The sequence below is a fragment of the Botrytis cinerea genome, chromosome 5 (assembly GCF_000143535.2).
Source record: "Botrytis cinerea B05.10 chromosome 5, complete sequence".
In the NCBI taxonomy this organism is placed as follows: Eukaryota; Fungi; Ascomycota; class Leotiomycetes; order Helotiales; family Sclerotiniaceae; genus Botrytis; species Botrytis cinerea.
In genome coordinates, this window is record NC_037314.1 from 1,349,945 (window position 1) to 1,367,413 (window position 17,469).

At 44.5% G+C, this 17,469-nt stretch overlaps 6 protein-coding genes across 7 annotated transcripts; 2 read left to right on the plus strand and 4 right to left on the minus strand.

Moving 5' to 3' along the window:
* Window positions 1–778: 778 nt before the first annotated feature.
* Window positions 779–1,635, minus strand: BCIN_05g03730 (hypothetical protein). Its single transcript, XM_001559825.2, has one exon. The coding sequence runs from the start codon at window positions 1,591–1,593 to the stop codon at window positions 886–888; it is 708 nt and encodes a 235-aa protein (XP_001559875.1). The 5' UTR covers window positions 1,594–1,635; the 3' UTR covers window positions 779–885.
* Window positions 1,636–2,200: 565 nt separating this feature from the next.
* On the plus strand, window positions 2,201–7,961 carry Bcirc20. Its single transcript, XM_024692974.1, has 10 exons — window positions 2,201–2,487; window positions 2,597–3,653; window positions 3,709–4,067; window positions 4,388–4,817; window positions 4,875–5,217; window positions 5,269–5,488; window positions 5,655–5,785; window positions 5,886–6,715; window positions 6,769–7,023; window positions 7,077–7,961. Exons 1-10 carry the CDS (start codon window positions 2,302–2,304, stop codon window positions 7,781–7,783), a joined length of 4,518 nt encoding a protein of 1,505 aa, XP_024548758.1. The 5' UTR covers window positions 2,201–2,301; the 3' UTR covers window positions 7,784–7,961.
* A 276-nt stretch (window positions 7,962–8,237) lies between these two features.
* On the minus strand, window positions 8,238–9,769 carry Bccha1. The gene is made up of 4 exons (XM_001559822.2): window positions 9,551–9,769; window positions 9,465–9,493; window positions 8,545–9,275; window positions 8,238–8,491 (listed from the first exon to the last, which is right to left on the minus strand). Exons 1-4 carry the CDS (start codon window positions 9,658–9,660, stop codon window positions 8,315–8,317), a joined length of 1,047 nt encoding a protein of 348 aa, XP_001559872.1. The 5' UTR covers window positions 9,661–9,769; the 3' UTR covers window positions 8,238–8,314.
* Window positions 9,770–10,771: 1,002 nt separating this feature from the next.
* On the minus strand, window positions 10,772–12,033 carry BCIN_05g03760 (hypothetical protein). Its single transcript, XM_024692975.1, has 2 exons — window positions 11,866–12,033; window positions 10,772–11,816 (listed from the first exon to the last, which is right to left on the minus strand). The coding sequence occupies exons 1-2, from the start codon at window positions 11,972–11,974 to the stop codon at window positions 10,930–10,932; spliced, it is 996 nt and encodes a 331-aa protein (XP_024548759.1). The 5' UTR covers window positions 11,975–12,033; the 3' UTR covers window positions 10,772–10,929.
* Window positions 12,034–12,563: 530 nt separating this feature from the next.
* Window positions 12,564–14,652, minus strand: Bcerg12. Of its 2 annotated transcripts, XM_024692977.1 has the most exons (3): window positions 14,560–14,652; window positions 13,972–14,360; window positions 12,564–13,920 (listed from the first exon to the last, which is right to left on the minus strand). In XM_024692977.1, exons 2-3 carry the CDS (start codon window positions 14,191–14,193, stop codon window positions 12,646–12,648), a joined length of 1,497 nt encoding a protein of 498 aa, XP_024548761.1. In that variant the 5' UTR covers window positions 14,194–14,360; window positions 14,560–14,652; the 3' UTR covers window positions 12,564–12,645. The 2 variants fall into 2 exon arrangements, with proteins under 2 accessions (XP_024548761.1, XP_024548760.1); XM_024692976.1 differs by lacking the exons at window positions 13,972–14,360; window positions 14,560–14,652.
* An 894-nt stretch (window positions 14,653–15,546) lies between these two features.
* BCIN_05g03780 (hypothetical protein) lies at window positions 15,547–17,006 on the plus strand. The gene has a single exon (XM_001559819.2). The coding sequence runs from the start codon at window positions 15,637–15,639 to the stop codon at window positions 16,930–16,932; it is 1,296 nt and encodes a 431-aa protein (XP_001559869.1). The 5' UTR covers window positions 15,547–15,636; the 3' UTR covers window positions 16,933–17,006.
* Window positions 17,007–17,469: the final 463 nt, after the last annotated feature.

Genomic DNA, 17,469 nt, shown 5'->3' on the forward strand with positions numbered 1-17,469 from the left:
TGCTTCTGATTGTTTTGAGGTATTCCCGAGATCTCCAATGCGAGTCCCGGCTGACGGGTCAGTGCAAGCTGGAGTCTAGTTAATTGCTGACCTACCTACGATGTGTTCTTGCTAACGATTGCAAGTGGGTTTTGCATACATGATTTATGGGATGAACTATCGACATGGGTTGTGCAGGTAAGACATCTAGCGAGATACAGAATAGTAATCTGGTGCAAAGATCCTCCGGCCTTGCAGGAAATGTCCCAGCACAGCCAGGCCCTGGCGTCATCCACAACTATAATATCAACCAATACACCTTCATTCATCGCATGTAAAAGAGAAAGAATTCTGGATACTTGAAGCAGCGGGCAAAAGTCACTGAGTATGTGGTATCGGGCACATTTAGCGCAATTGCTACAATGGGAGGAGTACGAGGAAGGGACCACGAGCGAGCTTACGAGGGCTGCGTCCGGGGAATCGTGAAATAAGACACCATGTATTCCGATCCCGGACAGGAATCGCTAGATTTTCGAGAAATCTTGATCAAGGCTAGTATACGAAAAAGCATTGAGGGAAATCTGTAACAATTGAGGTATTTCGGCCAAAGGCGGACGGGAATCGCGTCAAGTTGACGTTTACGCCGCGGAACTGTAATCTCACGTGGCCCTAGTGCCGACCTCACCCGTGTAAACTACCAACCGGAATTCAGGATTTCGAGTTAAAATATAGCTTCAACATGTTTGTGTTGATCTGCAGCCTTGAGAGATATATCTTCTAGAAGGCTATAACCTGTGGATGAAGATCCCAGAATTATCACAGCAGAGCCACCTCCTCCTCACGCATCCATGCACAGCCTCTAATATAATCTTACATGAACGACAAGACTGACAATCTACTCAATTCTTATCTGGCTGCACGTTTCTCTTCTCCTCTCCTCTTTGCTCGAACTTCGGCTTGTCTCCTTTCGCCTCCATCAATCTTGTGACCTCTACGGTCTTCCCACAATCCTTCCTTAACGACAATTTTCGCCGCTTGCCCTCCTTTGGAGGGTTGTACATGAGGTCCAATAATAGTGTGTGCTCCTTTGATACGTAAACCTTGAACTGGAACCATCTGCCCAGCGAGACTATCCTCTACACTGCCTCCTATGGGTACATTGACCACTATTTTTTGTTGTCCCGGGGAGGATGTTGCGGTAGCTGTACTATGTCTCGGGTCTGATGACGGCACTTCAACTACACGCAACTCTGCAATTCCATTTTCAATGTGTTGCAGATCTCCACCAATGCCGTATTGCCCTTTTCTGAATTTCTCGCGCCAACGTAGAAGGTAGCGTCGACTCCGTGGAGGCTCAACGCCCAGCTCTCGTAGTTGATCAGAGGTCAATGTGAACAATGCTTTCCATGAAGGAATTTTCGATGCATGCTGGCTCAAATTTCGTCCAATGAGTGTGAGAAACGTTTGAGCATTCGGTACAAATGGTGTGGGACGGGGTACAGGCGGTGCCTTCATGCGATAATGCAGGCTTCGTACTTGATTGCAAGTGGTTGCATCCGTAAATGGGAGAAGAAATGAAGGAATGGGTCGTAGCTGGTAAGGCTTAAGGATCATGATGGGCAGATTCTGTAGAGAAAGTCAACATGGCTACGTTCCGCACAGCAGGACTAATCGTCCAGAAAGTGGAACTGAGGATTCATTAAACATACGGCAGGAATGATATACCAATATCAAAAAGGATTCCCGCAGGTCAAAATATAGATACCGAAAGGAGCATAGATTTTATGTCAACTTATGGCGTCAATGTAAGTCAACTTGTGTCAACCGTGAGAAGGCTGTACCTATCTATTTCTGGGAATCCTCCAAACTACTACCTCACAATTCGATTTTAACCTTAGCGTTTATTCGGAAAATCCTAGATCATGTGATATATTCGGAATATAGTATTCCCGAAAGTAGCATGGAGGCCCAAGGGTATGGTTGTCTACATGGCTCGAGCATACTCGGCACGTGCTAAGCTTTCTTATCTGTTATCACAGTGCATACTCGCTACAGTCGGTGCACACCTCTCGTCTTCGTACAGTAACCAGACAGACAGCCTCTCTCACGCAAGGCCGCAGTCACCAGTCCGTCAATCACTACCATCACACTCTATTGGAATAACAAAGCATTTATCATTGCCAATCTACCACACATTCCTATCTTTCTATCTGTTGAATGCGGTAAAAGTAAACTTCTCATGTGTACGTGGAAGCCTATGTGCGGCCTAGAAGTATACACGTCTTCTAGTGTAGGAGAAGTCTGGTTCAGAAGTTTGATATAATGGCCCCAGTTAAGCCTGAGTGGGAACAAGATTTCGCAATCATCCCCGAAGGCTCCATCTTTGCACCGGAGTTAGAGGCACAAAGAACGGATAATGCAAAAGACAACGTTCCTCTTGAAAAGGCTCCGTCTGTTTTTGTTGCCGATGTTACAGATGCATTGATCAACTATCTTACCGCAGATCAGGTAACTGTTATGATTTACTCTTTCTATTTCATGGATTGCGTCCGAACTTCTGGGCAGCAGACGTTTGAAGCTTCTCGTGGTTTCCAGAAGTACTAACTCGATACTATAGAACGCATCAGAAGAACCCCTAACAAAGCGTCAGAAACTGACAACAGGATCGAGATTAGAATCATCAAGTGGTCATGTTTCTCAAGATTACATTACAGTCAAACAAACTGCCCTGGAAGTCAGATGTCTTCGATCAAAGTTGCCGTTAGACTGCACCACCCTGAACAGACAGAAGATTCATTTTACTAGCCACTGGGGTCGCCAGGGTGGAAGCACCAAGCCATCTAACATCATCCTCCGTGATGACAATAATAACTCCTTGCTCACCATACCATTATCACTTGAACATGCGTCCATGAGCATTCAAGACTCCTTCGATGACGTGCTCATTTGTCTGATGGTTGATCGAGACTCTAAAAGGCGTACCCAACAATTAAGTAAGTTGTGGACAGAGGCTGGAATAAGTGTGTACAAGACGGATGAATCAGATTATATACGGATTGATTTTACTATTAAATGGGAAATTACAACTAATCCAACATCGATCCAGCCTAAAAAGACGGATGCTTTATTGAAGGTATTGAACACTTACTTTCCCAATCCAAATATCACAAGCTTGAAACCGCTCTCTGCGCAAGACTTTTATCAATCTGCACATTCTCCAGATCCGGATGATGAAATTGCTGCCTCCATCGAAACACCGGGATTGGAATCAACCCTCTATCCGTTCCAAAAGCGGGCTGTTCAATGGATGCTTCGTAGAGAAGGTTTTGAGTGGTCTCGTGCGACTGGATGTATTGAAAGAGCTCAGTCCAAGGCAATAGGTCGAACACCACCTTCGTTCTTCGCCGTAAAAGACCTACAAGGGCGTTCTTGTTATGTTAGTCATTTATTTGCAATAGTCACCTTCGATCTTGCTCCATTCTTTTGGGTGGACCAAGAGATCAAAGGTGGCATTCTTGCAGAGGAAATGGGCCTGGGTAAGACTGTAGAAATGATTGCCCTGATGACGCTTCACACCCGTCATGATCAAGACCCATCGATTTTCGATCCGTTTTCTGGAGAGACCTTGCAGACAACACATGCCACTCTAATAATATCACCGCCTTCGATTTCAAGTAAGTTCTGAATCAATATCTTGTGCTGATCATATTATTTATTGACTATATCCAGAACAATGGATCGATGAAATAAAGACCCATGCGCCAAAACTTAAGGTTACGTATTATGAAGGTATCAAGAGCCGGAAACTTCAATACGAAACCACAATGAACGATTTTGTCACCTCTGACATAGTCATTACCACGTACTCTATACTCACATCAGAGATTCACTTCACCAGTCTCAATCCGGAGAGGACGACGCTGCGCAGCAAGTCGAAATATCAGAGGCTCAAATCGCCTTTAATGAAGTTTTCGTGGTGGCGTGTATGCCTCGACGAAGCGCAAATGGTTGAAAGTGGTGTTGGTAAAGCCGCAACCGTCGCAAAGATGATACCTCGAATCAATGCCTGGGCGATCACAGGCACTCCAGTATGTATTCTCAATCTTTCATATCTTTTCATCTATGGCAATGTGGGAATTATCTGGATGATTGTTCAAATTGAATCAACCAAAGTACTTTTGGAGTTTCAAGCCTTCTGAGGTATCAATTGCATATTGTTTGGGAAGAAATGTGGGACTTTCTTGCTACTTGTATGGGTATTACATTTGCAGCGGATTCAATGTGTCGAATCGATTTAGCATATGAAAGAGCTGTTAAATTATGAAGAAATAACAAAGAGTTGTAGTGGGATCTGACGCACTTTTTTTTTATTCATTAAAGAAACTGAAATATATTGACTACAGTTTAGGTCAGGAAAAATATCAATGACTTACTAGGATTACTCATTTTCTTAAAATATGAGCTCTTAGTCTCGGTGTGGCGATCTCTTGTATACTCCAAGCAAGATTTCCACAAGCTGTTCGGCGCAATTAGTCTGCGTCACTCAAAGCAAAAAGTTCGCGGAGAGCTAATCTTACCTAAACAACACCGCTTTGTAATTACTCTTTCTTTCAACCCAATTGAAGAGCAGTTTTACCAGGAAATGTTTGGCAAGATGTGTGAAGAATCTGGACTGGACACTGAGGGTGAGCCTCTCATGGATGGCTGGGATCCAAAAGTCTATGCTGAGGTTATGAGACGATGGCTTGTACGATTGAGGCAGGCAACTAATGCACTTCCCCCTAAGCGATCCACTAGGCGAAAAAGAATCGGAGATGAACCGATGGTTCAAACTGCGAGTAAGTCGAATCTCCAACTACGGGATGCTTCATGGCAAAGACTAATAGCATGATCAGGTAAGGCCCTTGAACTTATGTTTTCGCAAACGGATGTTGCTATTAGAGCAAATTCTCGATCACTCCTTCTTTCTCAATTAAAGAGGGGCCAATTATTCGAAGACTCCCCCCGCGTTCAAGAGGCTCTGGATATCTGGAAAGAATGCGTCACAGTCTCCTCCACGTTTGTGGATCAAGCTCGGGATGAATTATCCACTGAGATACTGTCGGAGAAGGCGAGACTGGCATTTCATTCAGAGAGTAGTTCAAATTCGATGATAGCAGAAACTCAAGGAACGATTGTTCCAAGCAAAAGCCAGAGCATTGAAGGCAATGGAGAGAAAGATCTTGAAGCACAAGACGGGTAAGAAACTCTTCCATCGCCCTTTTAAAACTCTAACACATCCTCATTCAGATCGGATCCTGACTCACGCGTAGTGATGAGTCGAGCACGGCTGAGAGCCTCCTTGGAGCTTCATCACATGGGTTTGTTCTTCCTATCAAATGCTTACTTCCAGATAAAATCAAACGAGGAAATGACAGCAGTTAATTCCGCCGAGTTTGAAAACCTCGATATGCTCGAGAGGCAGGGTTACGAAGAGGCTAAGGAGTTACGGCGCGAGATACTACAAGATGTATGTTATTTGTTGCACTAGTACACATTTAAAAATGCTTTGAAATATAGCTGTAGCCATTCAACGCATTTGATTCCTTGGATTTATTGCGAACGATGGATTACAAAATTCAGATCAGATGCTGGCTGCCCCACAATATGAATGTATCTGAGCTAACACATTATAGGCCTTCAAGAGAACAGATACCATGATGAGCGCAATTAGAAGAGATACAGAATCTAGTTCAGCTGTCCAGCTACCTCAGTTCATACCTAGTACTCTTAAAGGGGGCTCTGAAAGCCGCCGTATCATGGAAGAGTAAGCCATAAATATTTATATCCCTATTTAGTTTAATTCTTGAGATACAGTTCCATAGATCTTTACAAGTTGAACCTACGTACTGACTTTCGTTGGCTAGATTCGAAAAGCTTGGAATTAATTTGGATAGACAAGCACATCAAATTAATGAATGGCGAAACCACCTCATCCAGATTTTGTTGAGCCCATTAGTCGACAACGATGATGAAGATATTGCCATCAGTGGGGATGAGTACGAGAATTCTATAAAAGTACAGGAAGAAGTCGTGGTATACGTGCAAGCATTGCGGACAATGATTGCCGATAGACAGTCATCGTTGTCTGGCGTGCAAAATTATCTAATCGATGAAGAAGCTAAAACCGCTTTCCGGGAGGCAAAACATGGCAAAGGTCCTTTCCCAGAAAAGCTAATTGCGCTCTTCAATATAAGAGCCCTATTTCTGCACAAGATTATTAGTGTGAGGGGGACTTTATCAGAACTCCGGACGCTTATATCCAAGCTCAAGACAAATCATTCCCAAAATGAACTATCGATCGTCGAAGCTCAACTAAAGTTGGCCCACAACTATCTTACAGATCAAACAAAAGCGGCCACAAATCTAGAGAAGGAAATTGGGCTGTTTACAAAGTGTATGAATCTTCGAGTGGAGTACTACAAACAATTACAAGCAATTTCAAATCAGGTGGCCCCATATACAGGCCCCAATAATGATGGTGTCAATCAGTCTTTTCTGCGAAAAGAGCATGCACTCAATCAAAACATAGCTTCGCTGAGAGCCAAGAGAAGATATCTAGTTCATTTAAAAGAGGAGGTCGAAAATCCTAAAGATAAGCGAACGTGTGTCGTTTGCAGAGAGGGATTCGACCTTGGAGTTTTGACCGTCTGCGGTCATCAATACTGTTCCGATTGCGCCAAAGAATGGTGGAAATGTAAGAACGCAATCATCCTCAAGTGCTGCATATATATTACTGACACATTGAAGTATCTCACAGATGCCCCATCTGTAAAGAGATGCTAATTTATGAAGAGCTTCACAATATCAGCTACAAGCCACATGAGCCAACACTGACCACCGAAGCTGAGGGCACTCGAGAACCGTTGAAGGAACGATCACTAAACTCGAACTCCCCTCAAAAATCTGCGATCTATTCAGACGTCAGCAAAGCTACTCTCTCAGCTATTAAAAACATTGAGTTACAAGACAACAAATCATTTGGCACCAAAATTGATACACTCGGTATGTAAACTTTGATCTCACTGAACAAAATGCCACTAACGATTTTCAAAAAGCCCGTCACATTCTTTACCTTAGAGAGTCAGATCCTGGCTCGAAGTCCATCGTATTTTCTCAGTTTACCGAGTTCCTACCGGTTTTGGCTAGCGCATTTGATGCATTTCGCATTGGTCATTCATCCATTGATAGACCTAATGGGGTTGAGAAGTTCAAGAACGATCCTGGCATAGAAGTTTTCCTCTTACATTCTCGAGCACATAGTGCTGGATTGACTTTAGTTAACGCCAGTAATATATTCTTCTGCGAACCGTTATTAAACACTGCAATCGCACTCCAAGGAGAGTCTAGGGTACATAGAATAGGACAAAAGTTTGAGACCAACATTTGGGTGATGGTCATGGGCAATACTGTTGATCAGTCAATCTATGAGTTGTCTTTTAAGAGACGATTGGATCACCTAGGCCATACAACTATGTCAAAAAAGGGCAAAGAGAGAGCGGTTTCTGATGAGGAATTAGTAACACAGGCTCTAGAAGAGGCCGATAGCCTAGAGATGCAGCAATCAGTACCCAGAAATCTTCTTTTAAAAGGGCATGATGGTGAAGCCGTTTCGGAAAATGATCTTTGGACCTGCTTGTTTGGTGGGAGAACGAAGCGTACAACAGTAAATCTCATTGATGGTGGTTCTAGTGATTTTTTGGTGGAAATAGAAAAATCCAGTGGGGCTAGTACGATAAATGAGTCGATAGCGAATGATGCGTAGACAGTCAGAAAAAGTATTATTATGATGCGGTATAAACTGTGGTGGATTATTCTTGACATGAGTCGGAGTTCATTGTTTAAGACCAGCTTTTGGGACATGCTTTGAGACACAGCACACATTTATGCATTAGCCACAAGAATTATTACAGAAACTTAGCTTTAGATAGTTTTCTCGATCATTTAGTTGCTATTACTGGAGAATCTTCAATATTTGCTTATTATGTTGATATGAAGGGTCAAAGGAGTTTGAAAGATTGAACAATATCAGGCAGTTCAATAACTCTAAGTATGTTCTGTTGCCAGTAATATTACTTGCTCTATACCACAAGCAATGTTTTACTTTCCTCTCCAATATAACATGAGAAGTTAAGAAACTCCTTATTGCCAAAGTGTCAAACAATACTGAAAATGCAAATCACTTCGTTGCCCACGATAAAGTAAACCTCAACTGAGATTGAAAAAGACTCCTCCAAACCCAACGCCGCATTATTATCCCGCTTCTTGATCTAGAATGAAAATTTGCCCCAAGCTCTCAGACACCAAATCTCTCTCTGTATTCTGCCAAAGTCTTCAGTGAAATATTACTTCCTCCACAAACCACAATCACAACATTCTTTCCTTCCACGGTTTCCCCATCCTCCTCCAATATCTTTTTCAACATGCCATTGGTAGCCACTGCTACACTGACACCGCACGCACTCTCAACCAACTGCGTCTAATTAGTAAACGGAACTAAGACATCCATAAATTAATGAGACTTACAATTCTTTCCTCATCAGCCATCCACACCATACCATCCACACTCTCCGCATCCCCCAACACTACACTCCTCACGTTCTTCCTATACTTCAATCCCCACTCCAGAGACTTCGCCGCTACTTGTGTCGCGCCCAGCGACGTAGCAATACTATCGATACCATCTAACCTGACCAATTCCTCCCTCTTCATCGCCGCATGGAAACTCGCTGTTCCCGTCGTCTCCACACCGATAACCTTCGTTCCACTGTGCGCTCCCAGTCTTCCACTTTCCTCTAATCCTTTCATGATACCATTAAACAATCCTCCTCCCCCAATGCTGCAGATCACCGCATCCAAACTGTGGATGCCTAGTCCACGAACCTCCTCTTCAATCTCCGTGATCACTCCACTGTTTCCCTCCCAGATCTCGGGGTGGTCAAATGGCGGCACGTATACACCGTTAGCATCGTTGGCTAATAGTTCTTCGCGCAGATATCTATCGGCTTCGCTCCAGTGGTTTCCGGTCTGCACCACTTCGGCTTTGAGTAGTTTTATCTTGGAGATCATGTGTGAGGATGTGGTCATGGGAACGACGATGGTACAGGGACGCTTGAGAGAGAATGCTGCGTGGGCGCAGGCGAGTCCGGCGTTGCCGCCTGAGGAACAGTAGAAGTGGACGGGAGTGTGGGGATTCGGGGGGAGGGAACGGATGAGAAGATTGCCTATGCCGCGGGACTTGAAGGAGCCGGATGGTTCTGAAGTGCGTTAGTTATTTTGATGGGTGAGATGGAGATGGAGATGGAGATGGAATAGATCAGAGAAGGTGAGGTGCAAAAGGGGAAACATGGTAATAAAGAGGACACAAGATGATCAGGACGTGTCGCAAAGACGAAAGATGAACTGCGCAACATGCGATAATCGAAATGGAATCCATGAGTACATACGTAAATTCTCAAGTTTAAGCCACACGTTACTATCTCCATATTAGTTTATACTCCCAACAAAACCCGAAAGCATTCTAGCAACTCACCATCCAGCATGTCTCGACAAAGCAGCCGATCTAACCAGCGGAGTTTTAATCCAAGGTTTCGATATATGACCCTCTCCCATTCCATTTGTGATTGGAGTTGTGGAGCCCATTCTGTATGGTATGATATTTATTTGGTGTTCGACTTGTATCTGGAATCTCTTTTGGAACGAATATGTTGGTAGAAGAACTATCTTATCACCTCAAATCTCAAATGTTGCCACCAAATGTTTGTTTGTTTGCTGGAAGGAAGCGTGCGTCCCCAGCCTTAAGTACTTTGCATCGTAAGATCCTCTGCCCGCTAGCTCAATCCTCTCGCATCCAGTCCAGTCCATTCCATTCCACACAACCTACGAAAGGCATCTCGAAGCATGCGCAGAAGCACGGGAAGTGGAAACATGGAACATATTTCCTATGTAGGAAGTTTCGTATCAATATCGGGAACTATCGCTCGCCATCACCAACATGTAGAGTTTAAGGCGTGCATGCATGGTACGGACCCGAACCCCGACCCAAGCAAGCACTTGATAACAGCTCTGTACTGAAACAACCAGGATCCGTATGGCTCCTCGCGCATCCCTTTGGTTCGGCACTTCAGACTAGCCAGCCTACTAAAGGGGAATCCGACGATAAGCGGGGATGCGCTATCTCGCTAAAACAAGTTATAGGGTAATGAGCATTTCTCAGAAAGATACACGTGGATACTTATAGGGTAATCCAAGAGAAGCTATAGGGTAATCATGATACGCGCGAGAAGTTATAGGGTAATTAGAATGATAAGGGAAGCTCGGGACTGCATGCGATTTAAAGTTATAGGGTAATGTGGAGATACTTATAGGGTAATGGTTTGATGCACAGCGCAGGTGTCGCAAATGCGGGGGGAGCTATTTTCGAGCTATTGTCCATTTGGGTCAGGGTTCTGATATTCGATATTGACGATGTATGTGACGAGCGAGGGATCTTGACTTCTTTGGGTGACTAGGAGTGATGTCTTCTAGATAGTGGAATCGAATATCCATGGGTTTCAAAATTTGAGTTTATCTTCTTGTCTCCTGTGGTGATGTTAGAGACGAGTCAGGAAAGTGGAAAGGAATACGATGATTTTATTTGGAGGGGTCATAGAAACATCACTATTGGCGTGTGGCATGGAGAATGGATCGATCACGTCGTGTGATGGAATGTTGACATGATCACCAGAAATTGATGTGTTTACCACGAGACAATTGTACACTTATGCGATCTTCATTCAACAGAAGGGAGCAACGTGGGATTTGCTCATCCCAAGCAACAACGCAAGCGAAAACGAAGCAGACATACGCTCACGCTTCTCACCCCAACGCCATTCCATAACCAATCATTTGTCTCGTTCCGTACCGATCACTCTATCCCTTCATCTCCTTGAATGAACCCCTCCTCCAATCCCAATAATTCTTTCGAATTTTATCATACTTATCACCAAGTAACTCAAGCGCTTTGTCAGCCTTCTCCCATTCTCCCTTCTTTCCCCAGACATCCGCTAGAAAGTCCAATGCATGACTGCTCCTGATATCCTCCCCTTTTCCATCTGCATCTCCAAGCTTGACAAAGTCACTCGCAAACTCCTCTACACTCTCTATCTTCACACCCCCCTTCCTTAGAACCCCCCTCAGATAATTCCAAGAACTCTGATTTTGCGGTGCCTCATATGTCGCCGATTTCGCATATTCAATTTCCCTATCCACTATCTCCTTTGGGATCTTCTCATCAAATTCATTTGCCTTCAATCCCTTAGTCGAATATTTTGGGTCCGAGAAAACTAGGAAAAATCGATACGACCAAGCACTATTATTTCGTACATCTCTCCTTATCAAATCCTCTACACTCTTTAGTTCCGCCTCGTTGAACATATCCAATTTCAATACCAAATATTGCCTATAACTCCAAACATGATAATTTTTTGCATCTTCGTCAAACATCTGTGTTAAAAAATCTCGTTCCGAATCTGCGAGCACATTGAGTGACGAAGGAGAGGATGAAATCGAGGGGTAGAGATGATCGATAAGAAGTTGTCGATGGTGCCAAATCTGATAATTTTTTTGATTTTCCAGCGCAATTTGATTTACAAATGCGAGTTCGTCGGCTACAGAGGAAGACAGCGCAAAGAGAGTGGTGGCGCGATAAAGCCAGACTGTATAATGAGCTGCGTTGAGGGTAATGATGTGTTCAGTAAGTTCGAGAACGCGGGGTGAGTATTCTTTGCTCGCCATTACGGCCCGAAGGTATCCCATTGCTAGACATATCATGAGCTTTGTGGAGAGAATGAAGGATGGCAATCTTACCCTCTGCGTATTCATCTGTGTATGCAATTTGTGCTAAAGCGCCCTCACCGTCATCTTGTGCTATTGGTACCACATCATCCCAGATAGGATTCTTCTCATATATTCCCATTTCGCCCCTTGAATATCGCAGACCGATTACCAATCCCCTTGCGTGTACGTCGTTATTCCGTCGAGGTTTGATGATCCTCCGAATAAAATATCTCTCTTCCGCAAGCACCTATGCAAATGAGCTTCCAGCTTTGAATACCACTTGCGCAAACTTGGCAATATTTATATTTGCAGAATTATTGACCGATTGCAATTCGAATGTCTCCGAAAATCAATCTACGAGTATCGTATGAGTCTCCACGAGCTCTGCTTTCGAGAGGTCACTGTGAAAGGTGCGGATTGGGAGGCCAAACTAAGGGACGTCTGGAAAGTCAATGTGAGCTAAACAGCTCTGCGGACCCGGAAATCAGGGGCTTAAACTGCTAGAAGCTAGATTCAGGTCAAGGAAGCCTTAATGTCACAACGTGCTCTTTGTTATAAAGTCGAAAACGAAGACTTGATGGCCCATCTGCAAGGCTTCAAAAGGACGAGCTCGGCTAGCGTCAGCCTTGTGGGGGAAAGCTGTCAGGCTGAAGAAAGAATTGTTTAACAATGTGAAGAACAATGTTTTGATTCTTTTGATCATTATACATAAATTTCCTTTTCATTATTGTCCCTCAGTCCGTCGCATTATAGAATAACATGTTAACATAATTTACATCGAAAAGAAGTAATTGTACTGTCGCCAGTATTCTAATCATCTTCAACCCTCCAAAACTTCCATGCTTCCCTATCACCACTTTGCCCATGAACTCCGACCAATTCCTCGACCCCTTCTATACCGTCAGCGTTGAGAAATTTTTCTTGGTCGATTTCATCTCCCCCAAAATCATCATCTTCCCCATTCTTGATCACTGCGGGCCATAAAACACCCACTCCATCACAGCCTAGTGTAGTCTCGAATTTTTTATACCCTTCAGTCTCTAATGTTTCCTCCAATCGTGTCATTCTATCATGTGTAGTACCGGGCTTCAATAGTGTAATAGAGCACCCTCCTCCTCCGGCACCTGTAAGCTTCGTCCAGCCAATTCCTTCATGGTCGACAAGTTCCCGAATGCGTTCTAGGCGAGGGTGAGATACTCCTAAAGAAACTAGAAGTCCATGGTTGACTGTCATCAGTTTTCCCAGGTCCTCGACGCACTTAAGATCTTCGCTATCATACTCTGGATCTGAAATCATGACCGCGGCTGATTGACCAACCATATCAATAGCATTCAATATCGAATCTACAATAGCTGGGTGCTTCTGCTTCAACAAATCCACTTTAGCAACCTCGTGAGCTGTGGATTTTGCTTGCTGTGTGTCTACAAGCAGTAGAGGGAGTTCTGGGAAGTTCCTCAATGGCTTCACAGTAGGTCCGTCAGGGGATTTTTGATAAATCACGGCCTTTCCTTGTGTTGAAACTGTATTATCAACCCCAGATGGGTTTCCGTGTATGCACATTTCTCCCACAAATGCCCAACGATTGATTCTCTCAAGTTGTAAGCTTGCCTCATTGGAAGGTTGATCCGGATGTGGTCCAGATAATGTGCGAATCTGCAACAAAAGTGCGGACGAAAGACAGACAGATATCGAGGCACTACTACCAAGACCTGCACCAATTGGAATTGTTGAACGAAGTGTATATAAACAACCCGGGAACGATTGTGAACCGAGTGATAAAAATATGTATAAAAATGACGAGGCCGAGCTCTGATGTATCTTTCGTATGGCGGGTGATTCATCGGGAGAAATGTTCTCAAGATGTGGTTTCATGGCTGCCACCAATTCTGGATCCAAAGACGTGACCTCATCATAGTAGTGCTTCTTCTTCGACGGATGTGAAAAGGTGCTCCATGGCAGATCATCGATATTCCATGTATGTGAGAGATTGATGTCGGGGAAACGAAGAGAAATTGTGCGCTTCGATTTCGAAAGAGACGTAACGAGGAGATATGATCGAAGTGAAATCGCGGCAGCAATCGCAGGCTATCTCTAATGTTAGATCTAAAACCGCATATCTAGAGCAATGGCACCCACCTTTCCATGCACGACCGCGTGCTCTCCAAACACAATGACCTTTCCTGGAGCTGATACCATAAACGGTGGCATCATAGGAGAAGATTCTTTCCTAGTCAAAGGAGCCTTCCGTTCTCCATTGCTCGAACCATTGCTCAAGCCATTGATAGTCGCTTTCTCCATATTCTCGCGGATTATAGCAACTCGATCGTTCTCGGTGTAGGTGCTGTCACGCACAGGCATATGCGAGGTGGGCGAGGTCGAGGGACTATGAGTGCTTTCGGAACTTGAGGGTGTAATTATAAGAAGTGGTTTTGTAGTTGTGCTTGAGCTTGAGCTTGAGCTTGATCGCGAATGTTGCTTTGTTTTGAGGGGTTCTGCGAAGGACCTCTTTGTAGTTGTGTCTGTCACTGCACCAAATCAGGTCCCGCACACACACACACACACACAATCAGCTCCCGTAGGAAATATGTAGTAACTACCTAGGTAGTGATGTTCTCTTCGAGTGGATTCAAGATCAAGAAGCAGATCTAGATTCAATGCGGCACGACAATGATTCACTTGTGCGGCTATAATAGAGGGAATCGACGAATCAACTGTGAGACTTACCTGTAATGTAATACACCTAATACAGCAGGTTACGAAGGAGCAGCAGATAATGAAGATCCATTATAGAACAGGACGTACTTCTGGACTGAAAGCCATGGCCAATAAGTAAGTAAGGTTGCTCTGCCCGGCCAGGGAGACGGTTTATTCTAGAAAAGAGAGAAACCGATCTGGGGGGGACGCGGAGACACGGGTTTACTCAATTAGGAAGTACCTACGGACTCGAGGGTCTAGGAACTGCACTATCACCAATAGGATCTTACCGTTTACCGTTGTAAGATGACTTCCCCTGAAACGCTGGAATTGGATTGGCAGTCGTTTGTTCCCTGGGCCCATAGTATTTGGCCAATTACTCATCAACGTCTCTCTCTCTCTCTCTCCTGGCATCCACCACGCTCCAACCTGCTGTGCTCGCAATCGACGACGCTCTCTCCTTTCCAGAACCCCTTCGACCGTTCTAGAGCAACGCGAAGAAGCCTCCACGGCAGTGGCCACGCGGAGCGTTATCTACGTGCTCACCCAAGTTGGTAGGGAATGCGTCGGATAGACTCCGGGGATGGATGGTAACTGGCGGTCTACGGCATCCGTCTCCATCAGATATACTTTGACAAAGTGGATTATGGACCATCTTCGACTTATCTGTGTCGAGTAGTTTCCGTTGAGCAACTGGCAAGGGTGCGATTTATTTCCTCATATGATGTGAGAAGCGCCCTTTCGCGACTTCCTTATAAGATCATAATCACTACCTAGGTAGGTAGGTGCTGCCATCAATAGCCAATCACATGATCGTCTTCAACAGGTTGTGGTCCTCCCCCCTCGTCTTGCTTTCTATTGCACAACACCACACACGACTCTGCAGCCACTACAACCCCAACACAGTTCGGAACCAAGACCCGCGCGTCGAATCCCATGACATTCCCCAATTTCCTTTCATTCGTACTTCGGGCCAGAGGATCATCTGTCTTCTACGATTCTCAAGCCCCGCGAGTTGAGTTTTTCTCGTCTTTCAACAAATCTGGTCTTTCGCTACAATCAGCAAGCTTTACCAACTGAGCGGCTATCAGAATTTCACTGTCAAACATGCCAAACCCCTCAGCTGGGGGACCCAAGGGAAAGGTCTCGAATTCACGCAAAAGGCCAGCCCCCAAAGATCGTGATGAGAATGGTAAAATTATCGGTAGTATGACTTCTAGAGCATCGCGCAAACGTCGTGGTCCCCGAATCACCATGGCATCACTCCAAATTGACGATGAGAATGATGATCTGAGCCAGTTTACACCCAGTTTCGACGCTAATTCTCATTCGCATAATACTTGGGGCATTCCCTCTTCGGCGATGATTGTAGCCCCGAAGCGCAAGCGTAGATCCACCACTTCCAAGCAACGACCAGGACTCAGCCGTAATCATGCAGCACGCAGTGCAGGTCTCTTCAACCGCTACCCAGAACTGTGCAGTCTTGAAACTACACCCGAACCAGCAGAAATGAATAGTCCAACTCGCTCTCCATTCCTGCGCTGTCCTTTGGAAGTGCGTGAGCAAATCTATGCTTATTTTCTTCGTTCTCCATACTCAATCCTCGTTAACTATGATTGGGAAGCTGTCGAACGCTGCCCCGATTTTATTGTCAAAAAGATATTACTTATTTGCAAGCAGATCAGTGCAGAGGCTCTCTCATTCCTTTATAGAAACAATACCTTCCATGCACTGCTTCGAGAGAACATGTCACCGCTACCTGCCTGGAGCATCCCACGGATCACAACTAACTATTTAAATTTGGTAAAAAATGTGGTTCTCGAATGCCCAAAAGACAACTGGAATCTTAACTGGTATTACAAGGCAGCAAAAAGCATCGAAACCTTGGTAGTGGCGAAGCCAGCACTGAAAACTTTCACCATCGTGTTGACACCGCAGCAGGTTGGCTTCACTTCGACAGCTTTGGGATTTGAGCATACTCCTATAACTTTTGCGGATTTTCTATGCGAAGATGGAGAGGTAATGAATGCCATTATGAAATTGAGCTGCAAGAGATTAAGGATTGTTGTGAAGAAAGGTGATGGTAGGCGACTTGTTCTCGAAGTAGATACTCACGGGGGAATGCTTGCGACAACGAGTGATCAGGAGGATTGGCTCAAGGAAGATAAAGTATACCAGCTATCAAAGCTTTCTTTGCAAACCAGTGTGAGAAAAGAACTGGCTGCAGTGAAAGAAAAGTTTGAGCAGATCTTTCATGACGAGGAGAATGCTATTAGGATGGGATGGTGCAGGGTAATAACCTCAGGTGAGAGATTAGTCAACAATCAGCGTCGGCCATTCAAAGGAGCAATGAGTAATGAGCGACCTCAACCTCGATCTGGCTCTAAGTTTTCTCCGTTGTGAAGAGCACCCTGGTTGTTCATCCTGCATCTTTGGAGGGATCTTCATTTCTAGAAGCTCCAGATTGACAGTGCTCAATTATTTTGGAAGGAAGGTTGATTGTTTCTTCCCCCCCAAAGTTCTCGGTGCGAGTTGGCGCTATTTTCTTCCCAATTTCATTTCTTATTCATCGTTGAATCTCATCATATTCCTATCAATCGCATGCAGGAAATCCCGTGGATCATATAGCACAAAATCAGTAACTCTTTCATGGAGATTTTTTCGTTCCATCCCCAACAGGTTATCATTGTCCGTTCATTTACCTGATCTCATATTTCTGCATTTACCGCATTTTATTTCTCAGCAGATAGTCTTTGCTCGTCAGTTTTACCCATCTTTTATTTCTCAGATCCATATCCATTTATTCATCCACTTCCACGCAAAGGATCTTAGTAAACGAGAATTTGCAAAGTTCTGCCAGCGTCTCACCGGAAAGCTGGATTCTCAGAATAGCCGCAGAGCTGAGGAAATCTGGGAGATTTCCATGATTGTGTGGGGGTT